This window comes from Triticum aestivum, chromosome 7D, assembly GCF_018294505.1.
Source record: "Triticum aestivum cultivar Chinese Spring chromosome 7D, IWGSC CS RefSeq v2.1, whole genome shotgun sequence".
NCBI lineage: Eukaryota > Viridiplantae > Streptophyta > Magnoliopsida > Poales > Poaceae > Triticum > Triticum aestivum.
In genome coordinates, this window is record NC_057814.1 from 54,390,989 (window position 1) to 54,411,301 (window position 20,313).

Genomic DNA, 20,313 nt, shown 5'->3' on the forward strand with positions numbered 1-20,313 from the left:
TTATTCTATTTTTTCTTCTTCTCCTCTATTCCTTCTTCTTCTCCTCTTTTTTTCTTTTTTTTCTTCGATCTCCTCCTCTATTCATTTCTTCTTCTCCTCTTTTTTTTCGTCTTCTTCCTCTTCTTATTTTTTATCGGGTATGTCGTTGTCGATATATGTACCCCCCTCCCCGATAACTTTTAGTAAGTACTACTTAGAAAGTGTTTAATAGAATTAGTTAGAAAAATAATAGAACTAGTTAAATTACTAGCTAGTTTATTTGTAGTAAGTACTACTTTATTCTATTTATAGTAAGGAAATTAATAGAACTAGTTTGTTTTTTTAGTTAAAGCAATTATTCCCGCATCGACGTCGACGATGCCTATCCCGCATCCTCGTCGTCGACTCGGCGGAGGAGACCGGCTTGATCAGAGGGGCCATGTCCGGGACTGGGCTCCGCCGGGCTGGTTTTGGGAGGTGCTACCTTCCGGTGGGCGTAGGTTGGTGAGGAACTAGCCCGTCGTTGACCCGATCCTTGTTTGGTGGCGCTCGCGTGGGCCAGTGACGGTGCCGAGGCTTCCGGACACCGCGGAGGTGGTGCGTCACCGTGTCAGCGAGGAGGACCAGCACGTCCGTCGCTACATGGTTGCGTTGGAGGGCAGGTTCGACAATACCTGGCAGGTTCTTCAGGGATCTCACTGGAGCTATGATCCTGTGATGGTTCCGTCCCTTTGGGTGTCCACCGCCCGCGTCGATGTCCGTCGGGCGCTACTGTTCTAGCTGTACTAGCGATGCTATATGTATGATAGTATTCGAGGTGTATTAGTGATAATATTCAGCGATGTACGGACGCATGGAGATGATGTAGTTTTTCTTATAATTGAATGCATCCTAATTTGAATACTACTTTATTTTGTGATTTGATTTTGCTTATTGAATGCTCAAAGTGGAAAACTACTCCGATCCTACTTTGAATGCTAAAATTGGAGAGCACTATGATTAGTTTATAGCTTATAGGGTTTTTGTTTTCGCAGAAATCTAGGAGCCCCCCCCGGCCCCTCCATCATCCCCGCCATCATCCCCGTCACCGCCCCCTCCGACATCGAGGTGAGACCAGCCAAATCCTCTTTTAGAAAGATAATTAAACGATATTTCGGGTTGACTGTAAGTCTGTCGAGTCTCCACCATATATGAGAGGACGAAGAATCCCGACTGTTGTCGTGGGGGTAGCTTCTCCTTCGTTCCCGTGTGCTAGACAATTTGGTGTAATGCACTCGAGAACGAAAGGAGGAGCTACCATCACCGACGGTCGCAAATGTCAGAGAGGAATCAGTGAGGGAGAGTTCCACCATATATATATGAGAGGACGAAGAATCCCGACTGTTGTCGTGGGGGTCGCTTCTCCTTTGTTCCCGTGTGCTAGCTAGACATTTTGGTGTAATGCACACGGGGACAAAGGGAGGAGCGACCATCACCAACGGTCGAATGTATACACCACGTGAGCTGAGAGTTTTCAAGAAAAGACTCGACAAACCGATAGTCAACCTGTGATGAATAATAATGATCTAACTTAGGTTTTTTAGTACATATATTTAATTGTAGATGTTTAATATTTGAATTATATATGAACATAGGAAATGTCGTACTCGGACGACGAAAGTCTCCCGGGGGAGTGCGACTGGTGCCACGACGACCGAGGTCAGTGCGACAGGCCTCACCTGGACGAAGATCGGCGCTTCAGTATTAAGCTGGAGGAGACGTTCGATGTTGAAACGGTACGCAACGACGACAAGTGTTATTTTTTCGTAATTAAGCACGACTTCAACTATTTCAACGTGTACTTTTCATCTTTTACAATTCGGCTAGCTTATCCCATGCCATGCAAGACGCTACGTCTTGGAGAGGATGGGTTTTGAAGACCATGAAAGTATGGAAACAAAGAAAATTCACCTAAGGACCCATCATGATATAGATTTTGAAGTAAAGCTGTATAATTCTGAGAGCGTAACCCATTTTGGTTGCAAAAATTGGGAAGCATTTTGCAAGATGTATGGTTTTGATGAGGGTATGCTTGTCACCATGGATCTTGGTGATCCTGACATCGAGCAAGACAATATGGACATTTGGGTCCTTGTTGATACGCCTCCAATTCTACCGCTATGTGAGTTTCTCAAACATAGTTATTAGCTAATTTATATTGTTCATTTCAAAATAGTTGACAGCTTATTTTCATTGATAGCTTATTTTGATTGTTCAAACAATGTGCGGAACATGGTAGATAGAACCTACTACACCGATGGCTCTGAGTTAACTTATAAGGAGAAAACTCATCTGGTCGGATTTTGTACTGATATTGAGAATTACAATATCTACAATCAAACTCCTCATCATTATGGTCCTCCATACGTGCCACTAGTGCACGTGTTGAACTACGGTAACTACTATGGAGATACCCTGGTAAGATTTCTTACTATTACGACATCCGTGCATATTTTGCATAGTTCTAAAACTAGTGCATTATCATTGCTAACTATGAAGTTATTACTATGTTTTTCAACAGATAATCCCAGAGGATTGTGTGCCTCATTTGATGTATCAGAATGGTAGGCTTGATGTTTTGAATATACAACAAGGTCATCCTACGAATCTCAACTGTCTATACCGGATTTCTAAAAGAAGTGGAGACATGCAAATCAAAGAATGGAAAAAATGTATGGACAGTCGCAAGGAGCTTCTTGGAAGAAAAAGGAAGCGAGGCGCAAGAATTGGAGACAGGATGATCTCCATTCTCCATAATGGAGAGTCAGGGTCTATATTGTTTTATGCTATTTTACCTTAAAGAGGGTATTTCGGTCCTACCTAATACTGATGATCATGTGCTAAGAACAATTAAGTAGGGTTGGTTCGATGACTGTGAGGATGATGATCGTATGACTTGTTATTAATAACGAGTAGAAGTTGTATGATGATGATTAGTAGGACTTGTTATTATATATGATGATGCATGATGCGTGCATGAAGAGTTATTATATATCAGCGGGTGAAATGAACATGGATTGGATTGAAGTGAAGGCAACATGCATGTGGTGCGTGTCGAAAGTAGTACAATCCAAACTTGATCAAGTCCGGATTAGTATTACTTTCGACATGCACCACATGTTGCCTTCACTTTAATCTAAGCCATGTTTAGGCATAGCAGTACGTAGCGTTGGTAAACCAAGCACGGAGATATAAGAGAGGACACTTCTCTCTAATAGCTACCTAATAACAACCTAAATTAACCCCCCAAAACCCCCAACCCCCCCCCTTTCAAAAAAAACAAAAACCTCAGCTCCTGCCAGGTGCTGACGCGTGGATGCCTATTGGTCCCGGTTGGTGGCACCAACCGGGACCAAAGGCCCTCCTGCCTGGGCTCCCCGCACCGGCCACGTGGACGGCCTTTAGTCCCGGTTCGTGTAAGAACCGGGACTAAAGGGCTAGGGCATTAGTAACGACCCTTTAGTCTCGGTTCCTGAACCGGGACTAAAGGCCCTTATGAACCGGGGTAAAAGCCCCTTTTCCTACTAGTGAGTTATCCAATCCTTATGCACGAAAAAATTACCAAAACCATAATTTGGCTAATATGTAAAGGTTTTAGATACCTTTCAAGTTTATGTCATAGAGATGCATCAAGAATTTATCTCCTTGGGGTGGGATCCCTTCGTATGATCGTAAATACTTGGCGAATAATTATAGAGGGGGAGCAGGGTGGAGTTGGTCATGGGGACGTAACTAAAACCGTGAAGTGTTTTTAGAGGATTAAATTTATCTGTGAACCCTCCAAAAATGAATATGTGTATGTTCTTTACCCCTTTTTCAGTCATAGTTGTCCACAATCAACAATGTAATTGCCTAAAACCAAGTATCCAGTTGCCTACAATCAACAATTAGTTTGCCTAAAACCTTATATCTAGTTGCCCAATCCTCATGAACAGAAACATTTACCAAGACCATTATTTGGTAAATACCTAAAGGTTTTAGATACCTGTAATTATGTTTGGGTCATAGAGGTACAGTCAAGATTTTCCTCTCCTCGGGGTGGGATCCTTGGTGCAACCGTAGAGGCTTGGACTACACACGAGTTGCTTGGTGAACTTACCCTTTTCTATATGTGGCCGCTTTATCTAGATACCAAGTCAGACTCGGACTACACACGAGTTTGTCTGGTGAATGCATAGGAGTTGCACAAAAACACCACAAAAGTTGCTAGCTTTTTTAAATACAACTCCAATGCGTATAAGTCACATAGTTGTTTTTCTTTTCTACCCCCATTGGGATCAATTGGGTGAACTTAGTCTTTTCTATATGTGGTTGCGTTTATCAATATTCGAAGTTGTTGTTGCTACCTCCTTGTTACAACAGAAATGGTTAGTGTGATGGGGACGTCGTCTCCTCCTTTAGGCGGCATCTACTTTTGGACGTCGTGTTAGATCGGGAGCGGCGGAGAGGGCATCGTCAGACAGTGGTCGGAGGTTGACTGTTGGGTTGGCATCTTCATTTATAGTGCTGACTCTTTGTCCATTGTGGGGGCCTCGACTAGGAGGGGCGGATTTTGCTCCTCTTGTCGTCTGAGGAGATGGGATCCGGCTTGATGTCGAAGAGAGCAATGGATGCTGAGGGGCCCTGAGTATGCCCCCTCCTCGTTCGGCTTGGAGGATTTCAGACGTAAGGACTTGTTAAAATAAATTAGGCAACTACCATTGGATGGTTAAAAGTGTCTAAAAAGGTCTATCCTGATATTTTTGGGCGATTTGGTGATCCGCGTTGAAGTTGTCCTTATGGTAGGCGACTTAGAGGTGAAGCTAGTCAATTGGTAGTCATGGTAACCAACTGAAGGAAATATGCCCTAGAGGCAATAATAAAGTTATTATTTATTTCCTTATATCATGATAAATGTTTATTATTCATGCTAGAATTGTATTAACCGGAAACTTGATACATGTGTGAATACATAGACAAACAGAGTGTCACTAGTATGCCTCTACTTGACTAGCTCGTTGATCAAAGATGGTTATGTTTCCTAGCCATAGACATGAGTTGTCATTTGATTAACGGGATCACATCATTAGGAGAATGATGTGATTGACTTGACCCATTCCGTTAGCTTAGCACTCGATCGTTTAGTATGTTGCTATTGCTTTCTTCATGACTTATACATGTTCCTATGACTATGAGATTATGCAACTCCCGTTTACCAGAGGAACACTTTGTGTGCTACCAAACGTCACAACGTAACTGGGTGATTATAAAGTGCTCTACACGTGTCTCCGAAGGTACTTGTTGGGTTGGCGTATTTCGAGATTAGGATTTGTCACTCCGATTGTCGGAGAGGTATCTCTAGGCCCACTCGGTAATGCACATCACTATAAGCCTTGCAAGCATTGCAACTAATGAGCTAGTTGCAGGATGATGTATTACGGAACGAGTAAAGAGACTTGCCGGTAACGAGATTGAACTAGGTATTGAGATACCGACGATCGAATCTCGGGCAAGTAACATACCGATGACAAAGGGAACAACGTATGTTGTTATGCGGTTTGACCGATAAAGATCTTCGTAGAATATGTGGGTGCCAATATGAGCATCCAGGTTCCGCTATTGGTTATTGACCGGAGATGTGTCTCGGTCATGTCTACATAGTTCTCGAACCCGTAGGGTCCGCACGCTTAAAGTTAGATGGCGGTTATATTATGAGTTTATGTGTTTTGATGTACCGAAGGAGTTTGGAGTCCCGGATGAGATCAGGGACATGACGAGGAGTCTCGAAATGGCTGAGACGTAAATATCGATATATTGGACGACTATATTCGAACTTCGGAAAGGTTCCGAGTGATTCGGGTATTTATCGGAGTACCGGAGAGTTACGGGAATTCGCCGGGGAGAAGTATTGGGCCTTATTGGGCCATACGGGAATAGAGGAGAGAGGCCAAAAGGAAGGAGGCGCGCACCCCCCCCCCCTCTGGTCCGAATTGGACAAGGGGTGCAGCCCCCTTTTCCTTCTCCCTCTCCCCCTCTTTCCTTCTCTCCTACTCCAACAAGGAAAGGAGGAGTCCTACTCCCGGTGGGAGTAGGACTCCCCCCTTGGCGCGCCCTCCTCCTAGGACGGCCGCCTCCCCCCTTGCTCCTTTATATACGGGGGCAGGGGGCACCCCAGAGACACAACAATTGATCATTGATCTCTTAGCCGTGTGCGGTGCCCCCCTCCACCATATTACACCTCGATAATATCGTAGCGGGGCTTAGGCGAAGCCCTGCGTCGGTAGAACATCATTTTCGTCACCACGCCGTCGTGCTGACGAAACTCTCCCTCAACACTCGGCTGGATCGGAGTTCGAGGGACGTCATCGAGCTGAACGTGTGCTGAACTCGGAGGTGCCGTGCGTTCGGTACTTGATCGGTCGGATCGTGAAGACGTATGACTATATCAACCGCGTTGTGTTAACGCTTCCGCTTCAGACGTGCTGAACTCGTAGGAAATTTTTTGAAATTACTACGTTCCCCAACAGTGGCATCCGAGCCTGGTTTTATGCGTAGATGTCATATGCACGAGTAGAACACAAGTGAGTTGTGGGCGATATAAGTCATACTGCTTACCAGCATGTCATACTTTGGTTCGGCGGTATTGTTGGATGAAGCGGCCCGGACCGACATTACGCGTACGCTTACGCGAGACTGGTTCTTCCGACGTGCTTTGCACAGAGGTGGCTGGCGGGTGTCAGTTTCTCCAACTTTAGTTGAACCGAGTGTGGCTACGCCCGGTCCTTGAGAAGGTTAAAACAGCACCAACTTGACAAACTATCGTTGTGGTTTTGATGCGTAGGTAAGAACGGTTCTTGCTCAGCCCGTAGCAGCCACGTAAAACTTGCAACAACAAAGTAGAGGACGTCTAACTTGTTTTTGCAGGGCATGTTGTGATGTGATATGGTCAAGGCATGATGCTATATTTTATTGTATGAGATGATCATGTTTTGTAACCGAGTTATCGGCAACTGGCAGGAGCCATATGGTTGTCGCTTTATTGTATGCAATGCAATCGCCATGTAATTGCTTTACTTTATCACTAAGCGGTAGCGATAGTCGTAGAAGCAATAGTTGGCGAGACGACAACGATGCTACGATGGAGATCAAGGTGTTGCGCCGGTGATGATGGGGATCATGACGGTGCTTCGGAGATGGAGATCACAAGCACAAGATGATGATGGCCATATCATATCACTTATATTGATTGCATGTGATGTTTATCTTTTATGCATCTTACCTTGCTTTGATTGACGGTAGCATTATAAGATGATCTCTCACTAAATTTCAAGATAAAAGTGTTCTCCCTGAGTATGCACCGTTGCCAAAGTTCGTCGTGCCCAAACACCATGTGATGATCGGGTGTGATAAGCTCTACGTCCATCTACAACGGGTGCAAGCCAGTTTTGCACACGCAGAATACTCAGGTTAAACTTGACGAGCCTAGCATATGCAGATATGGCCTCGAAACACTGAGACCGAAAGGTCGAGCGTGAATCATATAGTAGATATGATCAACATAGTGATGTTCACCATTGAAAACTACTCCATTTCACGTGATGATCGGTTATGGTTTAGTTAATTTGGATCACGTGATCACTTAGATGATTAGAGGGATGTCTATCTGAGTGGGAGTTCTTAAGTAATATGATTAATTGAACTTAAATTTATCATGAACTTAGTCCTGTAGTATTTTGCAAATTATGTTGTAGATCAATAGCTCGCGTTCTTGCTTCCCTGTGTTTATTTTTGATATGTTCCTAGAGAAAAATTATGTTGAAAGATGTTAGTAGCAAAGATGCGGATTGGATCCGTGATCTGAGGATTATCCTCATTGCTGCACAGAAGAATTATGTCCTTGATGCACCGCTAGCTGACAGACCTATTGCAGGAGCAGATGCAGACGTTATGAACGTTTGGCTAGCTCAATATGATGACTACTTGATAGTTTAGTGCACCGTGCTTAACGGCTTAGAATCGGGACTTCAAAGACGTTTTGAACGTCATGGACCATATGAGATGTTCCAGGAGTTGAAGTTAATATTTCAAGCAAATACCCGAGTTGAGAGATATGAAGTCTCCAACAAGTTCTATAGCTAAAAGATGGAGGAGAATAGCTCAAGCAGTGAGCATGTGCTCAGATTGTCTGGGTACTACAATCGCTTGAATCAAGTGGGAGTTAATCTTCCAGATAAAATAGTGATTGACAGAATTCTCTAGTCACCATCACCAAGTTAGTAGAACTTCGTGATGAACTATAGTATGCAAGGGATGACGAAAGTAATTCCCGAGCTCTTGGTGATGCTGAAATCGACGAAGGTAGAAATCAAGAAAAACATCAAGTGTTGATGGTTGACGAGACCACTAGTTTCAAGAAAAGGGCAAAGGGAAGAAGGGGAACTGCAAGAAGAACGACAAGCAAGTTGCTGCTCAAGTGAAGAAGCCTAAGTTTGGTCCTAAGCCTGAGACTAAGTGCTTCTACTGCAAAGGGACTGGTCACTGGAAGCGGAACTACCACAAGTATTTGGTGGATAAGAAGGATGGCAAAGTGAACAAAGGTATATTGGATATACATGTTATTGATGTGTACTTTACTAGTGTTTATAGCAACCCCTCGGCATTTGATACTGGTTCAGTTGCTAAGAGTAGTAACTCGAAACGGGAGTTGCAGAATAAACAGAGACTAGTAAAAGGCGAGGTGACGATGTGTGTTGGAAGTAGTTCCAAGATTGATATGATCATCATCGCACACTCCCTATACTTTCGGGATTAGTGTTGAAACTAAATAAGTGTTATTTGGTGTTTGCGTTGAGCATGAATATGATTTGATCATGTTTGTTGCAATACGTTTATTCATTTAAATTAGAGAATAATTGTTGTTCTGTTTACATGAATAAAACCTTCTATGGTCATACACCCAATGAAATGGTTTATTGGATCTCGATCGTAGTGATACACATATTCATAATAATGAAGCCAAAAGATGCAAAGTTAATAATGATAGTGCAACTTATTTGTGGCACTGCCGTTTAGCTCATATTGGTGTAAAGCGCATGAAGAAACTCCATACTGATGGGATTTTGGAATCACTTGATTATGAATCACTTGATGCTTGCGAACCGTGCCTCATGGGCAAGATGACTAAAACGTCGTTCTCCGGAACTATGGAGAGAGCAACAGATTTGTTGGAAATCATACATACAGATGTATGTGGTCCGATGAATATTGAGGCTCATAGCAGGTATCATTATTTTCTGACCTTCACAGATGATTTGAGCAGATATGGGTATATCTACTTAATGAAACAGAAGTCTGAAACATTTGAGAAGTTCATATAATTTCAGAGTGAAGTGAAAATCATCGTAACAAGAAAATAAAGTTTCTACGATCTGATCGTGGAGAAGAGTATTTGAGTTACGAGTTTGGCCTTCAGTTAAAACAATGTGAAATAGTTTCACTACTCACGCCACCTGGAACACCACAGTGTAATGGTGTGTCCGAACATCGTAACCGTACTTTATTAGATATGGTGCGATATATGATGTCTCTTACCGATCTACCACTATCGTTTTGGGGTTATGCATTAGAGACAGCTGCATTCACGTTAAATAGGGTACCATCTAAATCCGTTGAGACGACATCTTATGAACTGTGGTTTGGAAAGAAACCAAAGTTGTCGTTTCTTAAAGTTTGGGGTTGCGATGCTTATGTGAAAAAGTTTCATCCTGATAAGCTCAAACCCAAATCGGAGAAATGTGTCTTCATAGGATACCCAAAGGAGACAGTTGGGTACACCTTCTATCACAGATCCGAAGGCAAGACATTCGTTGCTAAGAATGGATCCTTTATAGAGAAGGAGTTTCTCTCGAAAGAAGTGAGTGGGAGGAAAGTAGAACTTGATGAGGTAATTGTACCTGCTCCCTTATTGGAAAGTAGTTCATCGCAGAAACCAGTTTCTGTGACGCCTATACCAATTAGTGAGGAAGTTAATGATGATGATCATGGAACTTCAGATCAAGTTATTACTGAACCTCGTAGGTCAACCAGAGTAAGATCCGCACCAGAGTGGTACGGTAATCCTGTTCTGGAGGTTATGTTACTAGACCACGACGAACCTACGAACTATGAAGAAGCGATGGTGAGCCCAGATTCCGCAAAATGACTTGAGGCCATGAAATCTGAGATGAGATCCATGTATGAGAACAAAGTATGGACTTTGATTGACTTGCCCAATGATTGGCGAGCCATTGAGATTAAATGGATCTTCAAGAGGAAGACGGACGCTGATAGTAGTGTTACTATCTACAAAGCTAGAATTGTCGCAAAAGGTTTTCGACAAGTTTAAGGTGTTGACTACGATGAGAGTTTCTCACTCGTATCTATGCTTAAGTCTATCCGAATCATGTTAGCAATTGCCGCATTTTATGAAATCTGGCAAATGGATAAACAAAACTGCATTCCTTAATGGATTTATTAAAGAAGAGTTGTATATGATGCAACCAGAAGGTTTTGTCAATCCTAAAGGTGCTAACAAAATATGCAAGCTCCAGCGATCCATCTATGGACTGGTGCAAGCATCTCGGAGTTGGAATATACGCTTTGATAAGTTGATCAAAGGATATAGTTTTATATAGACTTGCGGTGAAGCCTATATTTACAAGAAAGTGAGTGGGAGCACTACAGCATTTCCGATAAGTATATGTGAATGACATATTGTTTATCGGAATAATGTAGAATTATTCTGCAAAGCATAAATGAGTGTTTGAAAGGAGTTTTTCAAAGAAAGACCTCGGTGAAGCTGCTTACATATTGAGCATCAAGATCTATAGAGATAGATCAAGACGCTTGATAAGTTTTTTCAATGAGTACATACCTTAACAAGATTTTGAAGTGGTTCAAAATGGAACAGTCAAAGAAAGAGTTTCTTGCCTGTGTTACAAGGTGTGAAATTGAGTAAGACTCAAAGCCCGACCATGGCAGAAGATAGAAAAAGAATGAAAGTCATTCCCTATGCCTCGGCCATAGGTTCTATAAAGTATGCCATGTTGTGTACCAGATCTATTGTATACCCTACACTGATTTTGGCAAGGGAGTACAATAGTGATCTAGGAGTAGATCACTGGACAGCGGTCAAAATTATCCTTAGTGGAATAAGGATATGTTTCTCGATTATGGAAGTGACAAAAGTTTCGTCATAAAGGGTTACATCGATGCAAGTTTTGACACTAATCTAGATGACTCTAAGTCTCGGTCTAGATACATATTGAAAGTGGGAGCGATTAGCTAGAGTAGCTCCGTGCAGAGCATTGTAGACATAGAAGTTTGCAAAATACTTACGGATCTGAATGTGACAGACCCGTTGACTAAAATTATCTCACAAGCAAAACATGATCACACCTTAGTACTCTTTGAATGTTAATCACATAGCGATGTGAACTAGATTACTGACTCTAGTAAACCTTTTGGGTGTTGGTCACATGACGATGTGAACTATGGGTGTTAATCACATGGTGATGTGAACTATTGATGTTAAATCACATGGCGATGTGAACTAGATTATTGACTCTAGTGCAAGTGGGAGACTGAAGGAAATATGCCCTAGAGGCAATAATAAAGTTATTATTTATTTCCTTATATCATGATAAATGTTTATTATTCATGCTAGAATTGTATTAACCGAAAACTTGATACATGTGTGAATACATAGACAAACAGAGTGTCACTAGTATGCCTCTACTTGACTAGCTCGTTGATCAAAGATGTTATGTTTCCTAGCCATAGACATGAGTTGTCATTTGATTAACGGGATCACATCATTAGGAGAATGATGTGATTGACTTGACCCATTCCGTTAGCTTAGCACTCGATCGTTTAGTATGTTGCTATTGCTTTCTTCATGACTTATACATGTTCCTATGACTATGAGATTATGCAACTCCCGTTTATCAGAGGAACACTTTGTGTGCTATCAAACGTCACAACGTAACTGGGTGATTATAAAGGTGCTCTACAGGTGTCTCCGAAGGTACTTGTTGGGTTGGCGTATTTCGAGATTAGGATTTGTCACTCCGATTGTCGGAGAGGTATCTCTAGGCCCACTCGGTAATGCACATCACTATAAGCCTTGCAAGCATTGCAACTAATGAGCTAGTTGCAGGATGATGTATTACGAAACGAGTAAAGAGACTTGCCGGTAACGAGATTGAACTAGGCATTGAGATACCGACGATCGAATCTCGGGCAAGTAACATACCGATGACAAAGGGAACAACGTATGTTGTTATGCGGTTTGACCGATAAAGATCTTCGTAGAATATGTGGGAGCCAATATGAGCATCCAGGTTCCGCTATTGGTTATTGACCGGAGACGTGTCTCGGTCATGTCTACATAGTTCTCGAACCCGTAGGGTCCGCACGCTTAAAGTTAGATGACGGTTATATTACGAGTTTATGTGTTTTGATGTACCGAAGGAGTTTGGAGTCCCGGATGAGATCAGGGACATGACGAGGAGTCTCGAAATGGCCGAGACGTAAAGATCGATATATTGGACGACTATATTCGGACTTCGGAAAGGTTCCAAGTGATTCGGGTATTTATCGGAGTACCGGAGAGTTACGGGAATTCGCCGGGGAGAAGTATTGGGCCTTATTGGGCCATACGGGAATAGAGGAGAGAGGACAAAAGGAAGGAGGCGCGCACCCCCCCCCCCCTCTGGTCCGAATTGGACAAGGGGTGCAGCCCCCTTTTCCTTCTCCCTCTCCCCCTCTTTCCTTCTCTCCTACTCCAACAAGGAAAGGAGGAGTCCTACTTCCGGTGGGAGTAGGACTCCCCCCTTGCGCGCCCTTCTCCTAGGCCGGCCGCCTCCCCCCTTGCTCCTTTATATACGGGGGCAGGGGGCACCCCAGAGACACAACAATTGATCATTGATCTCTTAGCCGTGTGCGGTGCCCCCCTCCACCATATTACACCTCGATAATATCGTAGCGGAGCTTAGGCGAAGTCCTGCGTCGGTAGAACATCATCATCGTCACCACGCCATCGTGCTGACGAAACTCTCCCTCAACACTCGGCTGGATCGGAGTTCGAGGGACGTCATCGAGCTGAACGTGTGCTGAACTCGGAGGTGCCGTGCGTTCGGTACTTGATCGGTCGGATCGTGAAGACGTACGACTACATCAACCGCGTTGTGTTAACGCTTCCGCTTTCGGTCTACGAGGGTACGTGGACAACACTCTCCCCTCTCGTTGCTATGCATCACCATGATCTTGCGTGTGCGTAGGAAATTTTTTGAAATTGCTACGTTCCCCAACACCAACTTAGAAGGATCATCTGCTAATAGGTAGTCATAATAGGGGAAAAACAGATTTGCTTTTTATAGCACTAAAGTTGCCTCTGTGGCACACAAAGTTGCTCGAGAAAAAAAGTCCGTCGAAACCTACTCATATGAGATCTGGTTTTGAAGAACTCGCCACAAGAAACCCAATGATGAAAACGGATTTGAAATTTAACACTCGATTCAAAAGTTATAACTTTTTAAAGTTTTTGATCCCCTAATAAATGTAGATGGGATGGATAGTGTGAGCACATGGGACCTGACATTTTCCTTTTCTGGGCTGTCCTGACGCCTGCGCGTGGTAGGACTTTTCTGTCGGGGAGGGCGCTCGTGCGCCAGGTAGCCAGGTCCTTGTATTTTAGGTTGAACTTTGGCCACGGATTTAACAAAGGATCTCTATGTTCACTTACTCGTCCATTAGTCCTAGTCGTGTACGAGCGTGAACCGGACTGCCTTCGAGCGGGTCAACGGATAGGCAGCTAGGAGGAGGAGGGGCACGTGCGTGGGAGAGCTTGAAGAAGAAGATGACGGGAACTTGCGGCCTAAAAAAAGCACCACGCAAATCATACTGCTGTAGTACAAAACAGTCAGGCGACGACTCGCGGTCAGCTCCCGGCCCACCCCACACACGGTTTTGGACTTTTGATCAGTATACTCCTTCCGATGGGCATGGGAGGCTCGCTCCTTGCTTGACCACGGCTCGTAGCCTCGCCTCGTGTCATATATAAACACCACCCCCCTGGTTCCCCCCTCGCGCGCCCACACAGGCACTCGCTGCTCACCGGCGGCGGTGGAGGGACGGCCGACAACCACCGAAACCCGGCGGCTTTCAGGCCATGGATCGGTCACTGAGTGGCGGTAAGAATTACTGTATCTCTTTTGGCCTGGGAACACCTCGCTCACAATCCTTTTCAAGTTTTGCAATGGGTTTCTCTTTACCTCTTATTACCTGCTCGTACTACATGAAACCTTTGTGTTTCTGACAAATTTTCTTCTTCTTTTCTACTCCCTCTGTTTCTAAATATAAGCCCTTTTACAGATTTGAGCATACGAATGAGTATAGACGTATTCTAGAGTGTGGATTCACTCATTTTGCTCCGTATGTAGTTCGTATTAGAATCTCTAAAAACGATTTATATTTAGGAACGTTGGGGTATAGCAACTTGCCTCATGACGTGGTGGTCGACGGGACAAAGGGGCACCACGCTCTCTTTCCTGCCATTTGGCGTTCATACATCTTCTAACGGTTAGGGGTGCTTTCTGCAAAAAATAATAAAAAACAGCTAGGGGTGCTGTGTTTTTAACCAGAAATAATATATAATAATCTCAGAGCGGAAGGCGAGATGCTATAATGGGGAATCTGCTCCTAGGAAAATTCCACGTTGATTCCACAAACTAATAGAGAAAGGCCACACCTATACATCGACCGGGGTTCAAATCTTGCCGTATTGATTTCATTACCCTTTTCCGCCATGAGAATGTGAAATGGAAATTATAGTTTCAGTTTCAAAACCTGTGGTATTTTCATTCGGGTCATAACGGTCATTCTTTCCTTTATGGAAATTTACTAAGTACTCCTTTTTTTTAAAAAAAAGCACTTAGAAGTACTCCCTTTGTACCATAAGATATTACGCTTTTTTTGGAAGTCAAGATTCACGAATTTTGTTCGGTCAAGTTTATAGAGTGGAGAGGACTCTCTATATATAGAACATCAAACATATATCATATGGAAATACATTTCATGATGAATTGAATGGTATTGATTTGGTGCTCCAAATGTTGTTAGAGTTTTCTCTAAATTTAGTCAAAATTTATAAAGTCTAACTTTAAGAAAATCCGATACGTTTCACATGGGCCCATATTCTAAGAATAATTCACTTTTGGAAATGGCCAATGTACCCCAAAGGCCAGCGTCCCAATTCCCCCGACCTGAGGGAGGGAAGTGACCCCCACCCGCCGTTGCCGCCTCGCCGGCGACATGCCTGTCGCCGCCGATGGAAAGCCCCGTCCCGCCTGCCGCACCACCACCAGTAGGTTCCCTCCACCACCGGCGAGTTCCCTCGGCTGTGGGTCTGGCTCCTCCAGCCGGCGCGGGCGCCGCCGCGTCGGATCCGGGTATCCGACGCCACCCGCCTTCTCCGAAGCCGTATTCGGCTGCCGCGCCGGGCTGCGCTCGGGGCTACCAGACCCTGTAAGGTACGGCGCAGTGATTTGCTTATCGGGGCTGACGCGTATGGTGCGACTGGTCAGCGGGATTTGGGAGGCATTTTTCCCCCTGTTGATGGAGAATTTGTCTTTCTGTCGTCGATGTAATGCGGAACTCTAAGCCTTAGGAGAGGTTAGGAGTCGAAGAAGACCTGTAGCTCGCCTAATTCGAGATTCTTAGCATTCGATTACATCGTAGAGGGGATTTTCAATCTACTGCTGCCTTACATGTGAAATCTGGCGCAAACATGGGTTTGGGATGGAGGTTTCACACCGAAGATTCAGAATTCTGTGTTCCAAAATGTAAAACAGAGTGAAAACAGGAATAGCGGCCGTCGGACATCATGCAAGAAACCTTGAATAAGTATAAATCGCTGAAAACATTGTGTCTTAGTGGGCAAGAACGTGGTGGTCCTCCTACACCAGGCGCCCGATGTACAATTTTTTGCTTTATACACAGACCAACAAACATGCTACCGATATCTTTATTTTAAAATCTGTTTTGTCCATGTTCATTGTGTACTCAAATTTTTAGCATCACTACCAATACGCAGCTAATGGAGATGTTTCATCCAAAAAGTTGCAAATAAAGACCCAAAGTGACAAGTACGTGCAAACTGAAAGAAGCTACTAAATGTTTATTTTGGATTAGAGGTGGTACTTGCCCTAACAATTTCTGGAATGAGAACAGAAAAAAAAACAGGGAGTCTGCAGTGAATACTGAATGGCGGCTTCTTTTTTATCTGCACCCAGCATAGATGCATAACTCGTCGTGTTTTCAAGTTTTTCTTTCTTCGTGTCTAGAACTCTAGATTAGTTTTGAGCTTCAATTCTGTTGTGGTTAATAAGGGCTTGAAATCAGAGAATACCTTTGATGGATATTCTAAATTCATGTTTACTTTCTAACATGGGCTAAATCATTTGTAATAGTGGACTAAACTCTTAACTAAACTACTGATATATTTCAAATAATCGGGGGTTATAGGGGTCTCCCCTATTAATTGTGTTTGGAGGAATGGTGAAATACCGTATTCTAGAAGAAAGCAAATATTTGTTATCTACCCATTTGCTGTATTAGACTTTATTTTATTTTATGTAGGGCCAAATGGCTCATATCAATTACTTGGTCATTGTCTTACAGGTCAGACGCTCTTATTACTTGTTGTCGCCACCCTAACCCTGCAACATAGTGCTACCGCTTATGAGTCTGAGTCCTCTGGGAGCATCCGCATGGCGCGGCCTGACTGCCCGGACAAGTGTGGTAGCGTCAGCATCCCGTACCCGTTCGGCACCGGAAAAGGCTGCTTCCAAGAACCCTTTGATGTCACATGCAATGCCACTGGGCCATATCTAGCTTCAACCAGAGTTAGGATACTGGACATCAATCTTGCCATGGGTGAGATTCGTGTTCTGAACCCACATATAGCATGGGAATGTAACTACACCAACGGCACCAATAGCAGCGGTTCGGATGGCTTAACCCTTGATCCTTTTCATAAGCTTTCCAACACCAAGAACAAGTTGATATCGATCGGTTGTGCTACACTTGGATTGATCTTAGGAGCCACCAAGGGCAAGAACCAGCTTGAGTTCCCCATTGTTAACACATGCTTTTCATTCTGCACTGACGCAAGCAGCGTGGATGATAGCAAGGAGTGCATTGGCATGGGTTGCTGTCAAACCCCTTTTCCAGGAAACATCAGCTCCTTCAACACCGGATCTGCACCATTGCCATCTTTATACAACTCTACAAACCAGTCTTTCAGCCCGTGCAGCTACTCATTTGTCACTGAGGAGGACTGGTTCAAGTTTGATCGTTCATATGTCAGCTCTACAAATTTCGCAACTAAATATACAGATGGGGTCCCTTTGGTACTAGATTGGGTTGTTGGTAATAAAAGTTGTTCGGAAGCCACCAAAATGGGGTCACAGTATGCCTGTCAAGCCAAGAACAGTCAATGCATTAATGTGTCCAATGGCCCTGGATACCGCTGCAACTGCTCTCAAGGTTATGAGGGCAATCCCTATCTACAAGGAGGGTGCCAAGGTACATATATGTGTCTCACAGAATCAACCTACATTCTCTGTTCTATCAGCTTTATTTGTGGAATGGAATATTCTTTTTATCCATGTTGACATTCTCCTCACTTCCTTGAAATGACAGACATCAATGAGTGTGAACCTCCAAACCAGTCGTTGTATCCTTGCCAAGGTAAATGCACAAATACCGTTGGAAACTACACCTGTTTCTGCCCATCAGGATTCAGGAGCGATGATCCAAAGAGCATACCCTGCGTTCCAGCTGACCCAAAGAAAGCTCTTAAGGTGGTCTTAGGTAATGAGATTATTAGCAATCAAAATATTTTGTACCAATTATACAAGTCCAAGTATAGTTTATATGCATGTCATATGGCAAAGCAATGGGCAATATGTTGCATTGGTTTTTAACCAAATGTGGGCACTGCCGCTAGTTGAACTGATGGTAATTAACTGTCATGATTTTCAGGCATATCCTTCAGTGCCATCTTCCTCATGGTTTGTATCTTTGCTCTACGGGCTGAGTACCAGAAAAGGAAGCTTGCGAAGGAGAAGGACAAGTTCTTTGATCAGAATGGTGGTCAGATATTATATCGCCAAATTATGTCAAAACAAGTCGACACACTGAAGATATTCACTCAAGAAGATCTGAAGAAGGCTACAAACGACTTTGACAAGAGCAGAGAACTGGGCAGGGGTGGACATGGCACTGTCTACAAGGGCATTCTGAAGGATGACAGGGTAGTGGCCGTGAAACGCTCAAAGATAATGAACGTGACCGAAACTGATGAATTTGTGCAGGAGATTATTATACTTTCACAGACCAACCACCGGAATGTGGTCAGGCTTCTAGGGTGCTGCTTAGAGGTGGAAGTCCCCATACTGGTCTATGAATTCATCCCAAATGGCACTTTGTTTGAGTTCATCCATCGTAGCTATGGGAGTCCACCTCCCTCACTGGACACCCGTCTCAGGGTTGCTCAAGAATCCGCCGAAGCATTGGCGTATCTGCATCTGTCCATGAACCACCCTATAGTGCACGGGGATGTCAAGTCTATGAACATTCTCTTGGACGAGAACTACATGGCGAAGGTGACTGACTTTGGGGCATCAAGGACACTCCCCAAGGACGCGGCCCAGTTCATGACACTGGTCCAGGGCACCCTGGGTTACCTGGACCCTGAGTACCTGCAGGAGCGGCAGCTGACAGAGAAGAGCGACGTCTACAGCTTCGGGGTCGTGCTTCTGGAGCTGATCACGGGGAAGACGGCGATCTACAACGACGGGCCCAAGGAAGGCAAGAGCCTCGTGTGGTCCTTCCTGCTCGCGATGAAGGAGGACAGCCTTGAGGACATCCTGGACCCGAGCATCGTGCGTGCAGGGACGGAGACGCTGCTGGGGGAAGTGGCCGAGCTGGGGAGGATGTGCTTGGGCCCCATCGGTGAAGAGAGGCCTTCCATGACCCAGGTGGCTGACAGGCTGAAGGCTCTGCGAAGCACCTGGAGGGAAGAGCTTGTGCTGGATCGTGCCGTAACGGAACATATGGTTGTGCACATGCCACCTGTGGCAGCTCCGATGCCTTGGGATCTCGCCTCGTCGTCGTCGGGTGCCCCCTCGACGGTGCCGTACATGTCCGGAATGGGCATAGAGGCGCCCAGATGATACAGTTTCATCTGAACCTTCCTTTGGAGCAGTAGTGCCAGGAGAAAGTGTGTGCCTTAGAGGCTTAGAGCTTCAGGGTATACTGTCCAGCAGAAATGTATAGGTAGCTGTGTTGTGTTAGAGGTGCCAAGTACTATGTATGTAAGTAGAAGTTAGAATTTGTTGTGTGCGTGTGTTTCTGTGTGGAGTTGTCCATGACATTTGACTTGTCAATTTGAGTGTGAAGCAACACAAAAATCCAGTTTCCAGTACGAGAATTCGCATGCAGTGTTGTTCAAATACACATTAGAATTCGTTTTGGCGGTGAGGTTAGCTCGGCCGGCACTGCAGTAATCATAATTTTGAACTGGAGTAATCATAAACTGCAGTCAAAGAGAGCAACTGTACTGCAATCTCCTTGAAAGTGTACTCCTGCACATACTCCCTTTTTGGTTAACTGAACACTGTTACTCCTCTGCTTCGAAAAATACTCCTCTGCTTCAGAATATACTGCTGGGCACTGAACACCGTTACTCCAGCAAGGAGTAATGCATAAATTTGGAGTATGGAGTTGACAGTACTTCAAGAAATATCGAGTAATGCATAAATTTGTACTCCAGCATGTTTACTGCATACTCAGTTTAAAATTCAGTCTACAGTTAAATGACAGTAATTCAGTTTACTGTTAAATGACAGTACTCCGGCAAGGAGTAATTCAGTACTTGGATTAGCTTGGAGCATTTAAAAAAATATTTACTGCATACTCATCTGATCATTAACAGGGGTACTTAGAGTACCTTGAAGCATTGGATTCAGTCCAAACTCAAAAATCAACTTCTCATCTGATCAGCTACAGGAGTAAGATCAACAATAGCAGTAAGATTAGCAGTTAGGTCAACAACAGGAGTACTGAGGAGCAAATCAACAGAGATGGGCCTAGGCATTTTTACCTTGATCAGCAACAGCAGCAGACCAACAGCTGCAGATCAGCAACAGCAGCACAATATCCTCTGCTTCTCATCTCCTCTGCTGTAGATCACCAGTAAGAAAATTCATTTTG

At 44.1% G+C, this 20,313-nt stretch overlaps 1 protein-coding gene across 2 annotated transcripts; it reads left to right on the top strand.

Annotated features, from left to right (window-relative positions):
• Positions 1–14,093: 14,093 nt before the first annotated feature.
• On the top strand, positions 14,094–19,525 carry LOC123166050 (wall-associated receptor kinase 3). Of its 2 annotated transcripts, none has more exons than XM_044583810.1 (4): positions 14,094–14,228; positions 16,717–17,622; positions 17,740–17,910; positions 18,082–19,525. In XM_044583810.1, exons 1-4 carry the CDS (start codon positions 14,207–14,209, stop codon positions 19,272–19,274), a joined length of 2,292 nt encoding a protein of 763 aa, XP_044439745.1. In that variant the 5' UTR covers positions 14,094–14,206; the 3' UTR covers positions 19,275–19,525. The 2 variants fall into 2 exon arrangements, with proteins under 2 accessions (XP_044439745.1, XP_044439746.1); XM_044583811.1 differs by lacking the exon at positions 14,094–14,228 and adding an exon at positions 15,256–15,566.
• Positions 19,526–20,313: the final 788 nt, after the last annotated feature.